Genomic DNA, 13138 nt, shown 5'->3' with positions numbered 1-13138 from the left:
AGTACTACAAGACATTTCTGAAGAAAAGCATGTATTATCTCCTTTCTGTACAAATATTAAGCCCATTTTTCAGACTCTGTAGCATTATCTTATTCACTGATTTAATTACAGGCCATCTTTCCAATTGAATTATGGATACTGAATGCTTTAAGTTAAGCAATCACTTATTTTTTTAATGTCTGTTTCATGTGAGCATTGCAATCCTCAAATTCTGCCTGGAGTTTACCAATATTACTGAAGTTGTGAATTCTGAGTTCTTTTTTAGGACTAGGAAGGATTTTACTCTAGTAATTCCACTGGCTGGTAAGAATACTTGTGGAGCAAGTCATCTTTCAACAAGAACAAGCCATCCCAGTCTAGCCATGAGGATATCTTGTTATTTTTATCCATCCACCACACTGAAGTGAACTCTCAGAATAGAATTAGAAATTTACATCTTAGTTGTAGACAGAAAAAGAAATTTCAGCTATAAATAGTCCTCAGTACTTCTATTCCAACTCAAAAAAAGGACAGGATGTAGCTATCCTCACTTTCTCCTGCTTACTGAGAAGCTTACTTAGCTGTTTACTTTTCCTAGCTATGGATGTATTCTATGTACTGCCTTTTTTTTCCCAGTTCTTGTGCATTTGAATAAAGCTTTAGTGAAGAATTAAGCCCACAAATGGGCAAATCCAGAGTTCAGTTTCCAGTGAGAATTACCAGCACTTAGAGTTTTAAGTTTAAAGCAGGATTCCTGTGAATAATTACTCATATTTAGAACTCCCAATGTATAATATAGTATTATAAGTATATACATCTTATTACATGAGAAGTGAGACTGTAAGGAGAGGACAAATACAGTATAAGTAGTTTAAAGATTTCAAATGGGGTATCTTTTAAATATTTTGCAGTACATTACTTTTGCTGGAATTTTATGAAGATCACAAGTTAAGACCAACTCAGTAAGTATGCTATCTTATTAATCTCTGTTTGCAGTATTTATGTTAAATAATGCTTATTTCCCTTGTCTGAAATTACATTTGTGTATGAAAAGGGAAGTAGATTTCAACATTATAAAAGAAAGAACAACCTTTACCAATAGTAAATCTACTGCTAATGTTCCATGTGAGCTTCAGGAAGTCTTTTATACTATTTTACAATAATACGTTATATTTTACCTGAGGCTTGCTGGATTCCTTAGCATTTAAGGTTGGTGTCTGGACTCTGAATCGAGATGCACCATTCAGGAAGGTTTTAGAACTCTGAAAAAAAACAGACAGACAAAAAAACCCCATATTTTTGTTGCTTGTTTTTTAATTTATTACAACAGTGTTAATCATTTCATAAACATAACCCCAAATGGAGCATCTGTAATTTAATTACACTGATTTGGGGGGTTTTATAGTTCTTATGCAGACCCATGGGAACATACATAAAATGCAATCACAAATTTACTTGAAGGCTGACTTCATAATGTTTTTATACAGAAGCAGCATACTGAATTCAGAGCACAGTCATGCCATTCTTTAACATCTTTACCTGCTTTTTCCTCTACTGAACTTTCACTTACATTGCAAACAGGTTTTTCTCATAAGCAGATGACCTTACTAGCAACTACAGAAATTGGTTTGTTTCAGGAAAACCTTGATTCTTCATTTCCCTATCCTTTTCAGATAAAAGTTTACCCCTTTAGCTTATGCTACTCTAACCCAGAAATGGACTGTGCTCTTGGGGGCAGGAGGTTTAATGAAGAATCTGAGGATCTCCATCATGCTCAGTACAGAAATGGAGGTAACAAGCTTTGTTTTAGGCCCCAGATGGACCTACTTTTTATACTTATTAACATGAGCATTAGCGTATCAGTTCACACCAACATTGTATTAATTGGAAAACATCATTCTGAGATCCTCGGTCTAAAAAGTTTTGCCAGGGACATTAATTTGTCTGCTGAATTAAACATACAGCTTCAAAGTAGGTTTACAGTCAAGCAGGGACAACCTATTGCTAAGACCACAAGAGCCACTGTACATACCTCAGGGATGAGATGTTTAAGTGTCTAATCACACTTTGAACGCCACATTAAAAGAAACATAACAAAAAAACCCCAAACCTGCCCCAAATAGAACCCCCAAAACCCACCACCATGAATAAAAAAAAGAAAGCCCATCCTCACTGAACATTTTAATTCAAAATGAATCACTAGGTAATTCTTCCCCAACAAAAACACAAGGATATGTATTGCAGTATTCTTTAGACAAACTGCCATTCATCAACCAAATCCTTCTAAAAGGGCAAAAAAAAATTGAGGGGTGAGGATAAATGAAAGTAGTTCCGCTGCTCAATGCAGAGCTGAGACACAAGCAGTCTTGGGGAAGAAAATAAACAAACACCACTCAAACCCCCAGAGTCTGGTAAAACAGATTTTTAAATTTTATCTTACAGAAAAGTCTTGTCAAAAAAGCAATGTACAATAATCTGTGGGGAAGAAAATCCATTATCTAGAGACAAGCCATCTACATCTTTATTCAGCAGCTCAGCAGAGAAAAAATGAAAGACTTTCTAATTTGACTGTCAAAAATTAGATTTACTGTGGTAAGGAAGAAATGTCTGGGGATAAGGACTAGACTGAGAGCCTGCATGTTTAACACTGAGACTTCTTTCTCCTTTTCCGAAGATAAAAATTGCAGCCTGGTACCTTTTAAATGCACAAACACTTTGCCACAGGAGTTTAAGAGAGCTAGGTTTCCTGGAAATGCAAAGTCAGGTTAAAGAGAGTTCCTAGAACATAAAGACAGGTTTGTATGAACATGCTGCAACCAACATGTTTACCTATGGCAGAAAAAAAAAAAAGGTACAGGGGAAAAAAGATGAGAAGCAATAAAAAAAAGTTCTAAACCATCACATTTCACAAATGCCATTAAATCTACTCTTTAACTTCCATTATGAATGTGCACCAATGCTTAATAAAGCAGACTGATTTCTTGTTCGCATTTATCATACATACAGGCTTTTGGAAAGTCATAGATTAAGCCTTCAATGCTAGCACTTAAAAGCATTTTATTGTACTCAAATATTTGTGTTGAAACAATTTCAGATTCATAAATCAGAGCCAAGGTAAATACAAGCAAATGAAGCACAGCTCAAGAAATCAGTGAATAAAGAAGAAGAACCACCATGCATCCAAGGCTCTGTGCCTGGCTCTCCATCTGTGCTTCTGGACAACCCGATGAAATCAGATTACTCAACACTACAAATTCTGTAGAAATACTGGGCTCACGATCATGCTGCAAATAAACAGCAGACTAAATTAATCCAAGATAGTGACATCACACAGAGATCAATCTGATCTATAACTCTTAATATAAATCTACCCTAAGTCCTTCCCCTCATGTAAGCATGTATTTTAGTTGTGCTTAAATTTAACTGGCCTCATTCTTCTACAATGAGGTTCAGCTTTTGGCATCTGCTGTCAGAGCTGTCTGCACCTAACCAAGACATCTGTCCAAAGTGACCTAATACAGCCTTATGAGCAAATCAAATGTGCATGTTTCTTTAATTTCTTAGAAAAAAAGCCTCATCACTAAGTGTTTGCAAAAGCACACAGGTTGTTCAGTTTGTCACCTGAAATGACTGAGCAAAAAAAAAGGAAAGCTACTATTTTACGCCTGCAGCAAATTCTACAGCCTTGTACAACATGGCTGAAATTCTGTGTGTCCCATAATAACAGTCTCTTTTATTACATGAACCTTCCTTCAATTAGCAATCATTTTTTCTTTACAATCAGACACGGTCACTACCACATCTGCATTTGCAGATCTTCTTGAACTTCTGTTCTTACCTTATTAATTTCCTTAACTTCTAAAACCACCATCCCTGCAGCAAACAGAAGCTGTGAGCCTTATTCACTAAGGATTTCAAATCCATTGTACTTTGCAGACCTCATAGGTTCTGAAGTGCAGCACTTGAGCAACTCAAATGGAATACAGCTCCCCAAGACAACAGCAAATCTTAACCTGAGAAAGGTTCAAGGCAAGTGGGGAAGCACTTTTACAGACCGCCTACAAGATCTGCAGATGTGAATATATGGAGTAGGGAAGGACAAAATTACGCCTTACACAATGAGACTGTGCCTGGAGAGGTGATCTTGCCAGTGTCCTAGAGAAGATTAAGTCAAATGATAGCCCCTTTCTGGGACTGGGGGAAAAGGGTGGTGAATGGAAGGGGAAAAAAGCTCCTAAAATACTAAATTTTGTTAAAAATATCACGGCAAGTAGATACTGAATGTCAATTTTTTCCAAACCAGCTCCTTGAGCCATATGAGCAACATATTGTGCAGAAGTCTTTAGTTATGCTTTCCAGTAAGTTTATTTGAAACAAATAACAAACATTTACTTCCATAAAGCTTAACAGCACATGCTGCAAACATTAGGCTCTAGGTATTATTAAACAGCAGCTGAAGTGTTCATAGGAGCATTTCTGAACTACATAAAAGCTAAGGAAAAAAATGTCTCCTGTTCAGAATCTCTAAGAATCACTTAAAATATTCTCTTACTTGACAGATGTTACCTTTAGAAAGTAAAAGAAAATCAAATTAAAAACTGAGTGAATCATAAGCACACCTTATCTCACAGTAACAAACTAAGAATAGGAGTTCCACAGACCATTAAAAGTATTCAGAAGCTTTATCAGGAGTACTCCGTATGAGGCAAGAAAAAAAAAAAAAAATCCATTAACTGGTAAAGAAGAGATAACACAAACTAGAAAAGTCACCTCCAGTTAGTGCTCAAGAAGAAGAGAGAATTTAAAATTTGAAAAGCCATCTATTTGAAACTACTGTGAGGTGGGAGTAAAGAACCAGCAATCATCCCTGTACAATCTACCTGGGAGACTTGCAACTAGAAGGTGTAGTTCTCATATAGTTACGTGTGCAGACAATCTCCATGTATAATCCTCTAGTATAGGAAAACCTACGTGGGATTCCCTTGGGACCTTCCCTCCGACACCCTCCCCAACAGCCTTGATTTGCCTTCACAAACGAGAAACCCCAAGACCTTCTTTGCCAATCTCCCCCTAGTATTCTTCCAAAGATCTATTTGAAAACGTGGCAGACCCGATTGCCCACAGGTCCTGGGGAGCCAAAGGAGAAAGAGCCTGGAGCACCATGTGGCTCTAGGTTTTGGCTACAGTAAAGACAAACACAGACCAGAACCTTATGAAACATGAAACAGAGATGAACCTGCAAACACACTCCTAAAACTGGGCTACAAATGCCATTCTGTTACAAAAAGTTATACACAGCTGGTCTTCCTAATGCTCTCTTTTTTTCCTGCCCCCCATCCCTTGATTGTTATTTTTCCTCTCATTCTATTTGGATTGCCTCCCTCCTTTTGGGTCACAGCTACACAAGGCAAGAAAGGAATTATCTCACATAACAGCTACAGCTTTTTAAGGCACATCTTTTTGCCATTGACATGAGTACATAAAATGTCTTATGAACTTTTGTTTCAAAAACACTGGGCAAACATCTTGGTACCAGAGCCTAACCACTTCCAGCCTACTTTTAAAATAGCATTTGAACAACCTTATACTAATACTTAAAGAGAAAGGTTTCCTTTTAGAAATAATTAAAAGTTATGAGTTCTGCTGCCACAACGGCAGAACAAAGTATATACACAATGTTAAGCAACCCAAAGAAAGCTTAGACATTTGCACACACACACTTCAATCCTGCTTCAACAATACCTCAAGCAGTCAATCTCTAATGCTAGACTTTCAAACTCTTGTGTTGAGATGTGCATTTTCCCTTGTAATCCAGGCAGTATGCATTCCACAGTTTGTGTGTGTGATAGGATATTTACAGTTTAGAGAAGTTCACTATGTTGCCAAAATTTAAGCCCTTGAAGTATAAGCTCTCATACAATAGCAAGATCCACTGCCTTGATGACAGCAGCATGTGATCAATGCATTCTAAAACCCTCACTGTATATTAAAAAAAATAAATAAATCCATGTATAAACAACATCTCCATCCTTTAGGATTTCAAAATTTGAAAGGCAAGCCTCAAGCAATTTGATCCTATGCCAAATTTAGACCTTTTACGAGCAGAGGGTAGCAGGTCCCATTCCTTTCAACCTGAATTATTTTCTGATGCCACAAAAACTAAAGCATTAATTCATCATGTGACCCATACCACTAAGCACAGACTATTCTTCCTCTCTCCTTTTCACAGCTCTTCATTAATGCCAGCTTTGCTTAAAAAAGGGCCACATTATATCATGACTAAACTCACTGTCACAGACTGTTTGCTCCCATCTCTTCACCTCAGCTTCATGTCTATCCCTTGCTTCCTCTATTCCCTAGCCATTTGCTCCTACTGTCCTTCCCTCTATCCAAGGAAACATCTCACCTTCCATTCCCAAGCCCACAGAGGCATGGCTCACTGACGCTGTGTCAGCAAAAGGGCTGTTTGCTCTTTACTTTCTGCAACACTTAAAACAGGGTTCTCAAACAGTGAGACCCTTCACAGGATATGGTTATCTATTATGCTATCTATTATGCAGCGATCTATTATGCCATCTATTACCCATTAGTTGGCAGCTATCTATTATCCATTAAGCAAGGAAGGAAAGAGGAGAAGATAGGTCAAAATGCTCTGAAGATGGCCAGGAAGACTGAAGGAAAGTAAGAAAACTAAACTAAAAAAAACCCAAAACAAAACAAACCCCCACAGAACAGTTTTTACTTGGTTTACTGTAGTAAGATCATCTATTCCAAAACCTTAGTTAAACTCATTTACCTCTTGATTCACATTGCTTTGATTTGATAGAAAGTAAGCTACTGGTTTACCAGTGAAGCATAGAAGACCAATCATTCCCTCAAGTACAGGGTCAGTTATAACAGCCTGGCACAAAAGGGCCACAGATTATCTGACTTCCAGAACTATTGTAATAAATATGTGTATTAGGAGGCAAAAATCAAAACAGAAAAAGCATTCACTTACACTGGATGTTGTACAGGAACAACTTATATCTTTAGGATCTGAAACACAATACCATACATTGTTAATAGTGAAAACAAGCATAATGAATACCTCTTAAAACACTTACCAGTAGTGTAATTTACTGACAATAAACCCAACAGTACAGACAACACAGTAGTCCTGGTAGAAACGCATAATTGTAGCATTATGGAAAAAGACAAGCGTGCTCCATGGCACCCTTCCCATCCTGTGACCACATTAAATGCTATTCTGGCAGTTCAGTTTATTACACTTTATTACTACTATTATTTTAGTTATAGCTGTAGAACTTTTTACTTCCTGAGATAGGCCAGTTACATTAAAATAAGCATGTCTACTAATATCCCTGAGTCTCTGCAGGGACAAGATGGGGTAATCCCTTTTAATTTCTAATTTAAAGTGACAAAACTCGCTCTATCAGTTGATTTCTGTATTTCATAGCACAGAATATGAGTGTCATGGGTTGAACGGCAGCACTGAATACACACTGCAGCCAAGTGGGACATTCTGCTAAGATACACTTGAATAATTTATAAAGACAGGGAAATAATGACAGGGCAGTGAACTGAATTCTGAAGTGTTACTCTCTCAGGTATGCCAGAGTCCAAGCATATAAACTCTTTCCTGAGCGTATAAACTCTTAAGATATACACAGGTTCTTCCCCATGTAGTGCTCAATAAAGAACTTAAGGCAGTTCTTTAAGTACTGGCATAGTTTTAAGAGTACACTTTGCACTGGGACATTTAGCTCAAGCAGCTGGTGTTCTTCACCCATAATGAGCCCTCCATGGCTCTATCCCATTAAAGCACTTACGTTCTATAAGAAACAGGAAACAAACAATCCCCATCACAGCAATGATGATGCCAGGCATCACGAAGGAGAAACCCCAGCACGTAGACACCCAATAAGCAGCAATTAAGGATCCCAAGATATTTCCCACTGAAGTGTGTGAATTCCAGATTCCCATGATGAAACCTCTCCTGTATTTTAAAAAAAACCACACAAACATTTGTTATTATTCCAACGATAAGATTAACCATCTTGCGAAAAGTGCCTCAAAAATGACTGCTCATCTGTGGTGTCAGCTGAAATATCTGCAATCTTACTGTTCTTTAAATGACTGCTTCTTTATGCTATGGTCTTTCATCTGGCCATTTCAGTGCACCTAAATATTAATAGAAGTGTTCTAAATCTTTCTCCATGCATGACAGAACTCATCCTGCATTTGATGTCACTTAAAGGCACCACTGGGGCTTGTATATTTCTGGATAGAGTTTCTTTGATAAAAATAAGTATGCAGATGTTGCGTATCATACGCACACCAAGTCTGATGCTTCTGGGAATGAAAGTCCTTCTGCAAACATATTGCACTGATAATCTGATGCTTTCAGGGTATGTTAGACTTATCATGCAGAAGAAAACAATCTGTACAGGATAGGTAGAGCAAATTCAGTATTTTTTGATCACATTCTGGACTTGCTAAGCACTAGAAGATTAACACCTGCGTAAGTTCGGCTAACAGACACATCAAACTGCTGTCTGCCTGGAAATCCCAGATTAGAGCTGCTGTAGAATAGCTCCAGCTGAGCTAATGTAAACCACAAAAATCCCACTGCAGTCATGACAGGTAGCAGGTTTTTCTTTTTTTCCTCCTAAGTCATGGGAAAACTGCCTTGCCCTCAGTGGGAGTTTACCTGGAGCAACCTAACTTGAACTACTCCAAATCTTTTCCTTTGGCTGAAGACGAGATCTAAGGGGTCTGCGCATTTTTCAAGGAATTTGTAGCAAAATGAAAAGAAGAATCAGATCACTGACATTCCAACCAGAGCCCTATCCACCAGTCCACTATGCTGCCTCCTAAAAGTAAAGGCTGTTGCTTTTGCACCAAGCAAAATCCGAATAAACATATTTGTTTTGCACAGACTTGACAATTTTGTTCAGTATTGCACGACCATTATCATTCTCTGCATTTTGTAACATTCACCAAAAAGGCTGCAGGGACTATGGAAAAGTAGTTTGAGCCTACATCTTCTTAACTATCCCATGATTTTATATAGAAAGCATATACTTAATTTTCCTATGTCCTTCTCTTGAGCTGACTGACAATAATGTTCCTTCGATGGTATGGATTGACAATGAATGGCACCACAGTAGCATTACTATATGCTACATGCATCAGCCATTATCAGAGCCAATGGATTTAGCATGCACCTCTTGCAAAATTTATGGAAAACTCCTGTATGGTAGGATGAAATAGACAAAATAAACATTATGAGTGATCACTATGCATGATTAAGGAAAAAAAAAAAAAGGATGATTTAGAGAATGTGACAAAAAGAAAGGTTAAATCAGTTGCCATATGCATTTTGTTTTTTAAATTAAATTTTCAAGTTTTTGTAAGCCTATTAGAAAAAAGACATTAGACGAAAAGATACTTCTAGAGTTACACCCTGACAACTGCTTTGAAACACAAATGAAAACACAGGCAATTCCGCATTAAAATTGCATAACAACAGCCTTTATTAAAAGTGGTTTTAGACTTAATATTTGCAAGAATTATTTCTTAATTCAATTCTGAAAAATTTCATCTGAAAAATTAAACATCACACTAAAGAGCCACCACAGAACACACTGTTGACATGAGAGAAAATATTTCAAACTGATATATAAACTAATCAGTGTAACAAAGAAAACTCCCCTCTCAAAGATCTAACTGCTTGTTTCATCCTAAAAAAACCACTGAAGCAAAAGATAAATATTTAAATTGACTATAATATTACAGCTCAGAATGTATTGATTTTTACAGCACAGAAAGTATTGTTTTGTACTTCCAAAACTTTGGGTTACGTATTATTTACCTTCCTTTTCCAAACCAGTTGCCAATACATGTAACGACACTTGGCCAGCCAGTAGTTTGCACCAACCCATTAGCTATCTGAAAGTATATAAAAATAATAATAAACAAACATATCCTATAATAAGTCAGGTTCCTACACAATTCCTGATGAGTGTTGCATTGGGAAAAGGAAGACTACAAAAAGTGCTTTGAATTTAGAAATTTAGTGGGGGGTTTGGAAACCATTCTTTTCCAAGAATAAACAAGTTAAAATGGTTTAAAGAGATTCTTCCCTCTACCTCCATCTCTCAAATTATTTTGTGATTTAAAACACAAAAGATTGTCATTCAATCACATCCTTACCAAAAATCAAGTTGCACTGAACTGAACAGAGAAATGAATTCCCCACACTCAAACAGCACGATAATACTGATCTCAATTTGAACACATGGCAAAGCATGTTTGCAATCAAACAAAGAGGGAAAAAAAGAAAACTTTAGGAGAAACTGGCTAACTCTGAACATTAAAATATTTAACAGACAGCTGTACATTAACTGAGAGGAGAAAGTTGACTTGCTGTATTCAGGCTGAAGTAAGGATTATTTCAGCCTCCGTGTTGCACAGATCATAACCCTAACTCATCTCAAGTCCTAAAAAGCTCCCTATCTAGAATTACACATGAACACAAAGATCAAAATACAATAATTCACATTTACAATGAGCATTTGAACGTGCAACGGAACAACCTCATTCTACCCAACAAAAACTGATTAGGCTGCTGGTGCAAGACCACATTGGTATGACAGGACTGACTGACCACATCAGGCAGTGCAGCACTGGTAGAGACAGCTGGCCTAACCCTCGAGGGGCCAGCTGCTGTCTTGGAAACCACCTCAGCCGTGAGTGCTGGGGCAGTGACATGGTTAAATGGATGACTTGGTGAAATGGTTACAAAAGCTTGCAGCACCCAAGTTAGTATTGCTGAGTGCCATGTTGCACAATGCCATGCAAACGTGCCAGCAGTGAAAGTGCTACTGCAGAAACACAAATTTTCAGGAATGCAAGGTGCAGACCTGTCCAAAATGACTCAGAAGTGCTAACCATACCCTGCTTCCGGCCTACGTTCCATTTTAGGTCAATGGTAAATATTCTTGTGACACTTGATTAGATCTACAAGTGCTCTGAAAAACCCCACACAATGAATCTCATTACAGAAGCAGCCTGTTCCCAGCCACACCAGTGTGGGAGACTGTTCATCATTAGCAGCATAAATGTAATTTTCTTGCAGAGAAAGCCAGGATGTGTCACTCAGGTTCTTGGCAGATTGACAAAAATAAATACAACTATTTTAAAACTCCCCCACATTTAACCTTGCAAATATTTGATCACTGATTTGACATAGAATGAAACACTTTTTCTTCAAAGATTTCTTCCACTAAAAAAACATTTTTTCAAAAATAAAACTTGGGGCTATCCACTCTATCATTTCTGCCTGTCATCAATGACAACGTATGCCAGCACTTACACTCTCCCATCCAACCACTAATTGCTGTTTGCAGCTGAAAAAAAACCCAATACAACTCTAGACAGCACCATGGAAACTCTAAATAACATCGTGCCTACCTGGGCCGTTATGTAAAACCACAGATTATGTATATTATAGAAATAACCCAATCCAAACATTGCAGTGAAGAGTCCACTAGCAACCACCCCGCCTGTCAGATAGTAGCGGATAGGCAGCCGTTCTCCTATTATTCCGCTTGGAATGTGGAAGGAAATAAAAAGAAAGGCAAAAATTAAAAAAAAAAAAAAAACAGATCATACCTCAAGCCTTCACAAAGAAAGTATATTTTTGTGTTGCTTAGTTCTGGTTGAGGAGAAACTTTACTAGCACTGCTGGTTTTCCTCCCAGTAGGAGATGAGTAATTTTTAGCACTTGACAGGAAAAACCAACAAACATTTCGTGTTCACTAATTTCCAAGTGCTGACATCTGCACAACCATCTTTCAGGGAGATGCTCATCTGGAGCACACTGGAAGTCGTTTACTTACAGTCATTTTCGAAAGGACCCATAAGGCAGGACGTGTCACCAGTCATTTAAAGTGAGACTTGTCTCCCTTTGCTAATGATTCTACTTATTAAGGTTCTAGTTTTAGTCAATAAAAAGAGGCATGCTCAAAGAGCAGCTAATATTGCATATTTTAAGATGGGTTTGGTATTATTTTTAGGAGGTGGCTGCTTTTGTCCTTTGACTATAGAGAAAGCCTGGACAACCAGTTTAGTCTATATGTGCAAGTTGGATACTGATAAAGTTGGACATAAATTCCAGCAGATACTCCTTCGTATTGTGTATGAAGGGAAGACAGGCTAGGTTGCAAGCTGGAAAGCATTCCTGCACAAAGCAGTCAGGGTGGGTGCAGGTAAGAAGCTTTCTATATAACAACAGGTATGACACCACTGGGGACTTGGGATGATGCGGGTTTTTTTTTCCCTCAGCAACCAAGTTCTCACTCTCTTCACCAGAAACTTTACAATAGGAAAGGGCAATGTCTCAGAAGTAGTACAGCCTTATAAATTAACATTAAACAACAAAGCAGGTTTTTAAGAGAGTGAGGTTTACCTTAAATACATTCCAATTGCATACGCACACAGAAATGAGTAATCCAGTGCTCCCAGTAACTGTTTGTAGTTGTTCTTATCTAAGAATAATTTTCAAAACAAATTCTCAGTTTAAATGTACCAATAAATTCCCAACCATTTTTACATATTACAAGAAAAATGTTAGTGAACATGCACTGACATTTAATTTTCAATAGGCACTTTTAGACTTAAGCATGTATTTTGCAAAACATTTTACTTAACCAAAAAACCTCTACAACTGACCTTTTTGCCTGTAACATATTAGGAAAATATTGGTAGGTCCGTTCTTAATTCCACCTTACTCAAAACAGCATTTTGGAAGAGAAGAAACATCAGTTACTAACAAGGTGCCCTTTTCTTACAGGCCCTTACACAGAAGAAAATCCAAACTTTATCAGACTTTATTAAAAGTGGAAAGATGTGCTACAAATGTGTGAGGTCCTAACACTCAAAATGTCTAAAAAAAAAAAAAATCCATAATCATATAGGCTTTTAAGAAATCAGCTTAATTTATATTTTTAAATGGTTAAAGCCCTTTGCACTTCCATTTTCCAACTACTCATAAGGCACAGAGATAGAAGTCTTGTTTCAAAAAACAAAAAACCCCAAACCACCAAATGGGGTTCTGCTCTGTACAGCAAATGACCATAATCACAACTAAACG

At 37.4% G+C, this 13138-nt stretch overlaps 1 protein-coding gene across 1 annotated transcript in view; it reads right to left on the bottom strand.

The window, feature by feature from the left end:
* Nucleotides 1-1157: 1157 nt before the first annotated feature.
* LOC104521830 (glucose-6-phosphate exchanger SLC37A1-like) overlaps nucleotides 1158-13138 on the bottom strand; it is a gene marked incomplete at its 3' end in the record, with an annotated part of 16142 nt that continues 4161 nt past the window's right edge. Inside the window, exons 4-10 of the mRNA XM_029083978.1 lie at nucleotides 12455-12533; nucleotides 11458-11593; nucleotides 9857-9933; nucleotides 7812-7978; nucleotides 6980-7017; nucleotides 3228-3263; nucleotides 1158-1241 (exon numbers count right to left, since the gene is read on the bottom strand). Of these exons, the coding sequence (XP_028939811.1) occupies nucleotides 1158-1241; nucleotides 3228-3263; nucleotides 6980-7017; nucleotides 7812-7978; nucleotides 9857-9933; nucleotides 11458-11593; nucleotides 12455-12533 (617 nt within the window). The remainder of the gene's footprint in view (nucleotides 1242-3227; nucleotides 3264-6979; nucleotides 7018-7811; nucleotides 7979-9856; nucleotides 9934-11457; nucleotides 11594-12454; nucleotides 12534-13138) is intronic.

This window comes from Antrostomus carolinensis, unplaced genomic scaffold, assembly GCF_000700745.2.
Source record: "Antrostomus carolinensis isolate BGI_N321 unplaced genomic scaffold, ASM70074v2 scaffold10620, whole genome shotgun sequence".
In the NCBI taxonomy this organism is placed as follows: domain Eukaryota; kingdom Metazoa; phylum Chordata; class Aves; order Caprimulgiformes; family Caprimulgidae; genus Antrostomus; species Antrostomus carolinensis.
Note: the sequence above shows the minus strand (reverse complement) of the source record. Positions and strands in the feature narration are given on the sequence as shown.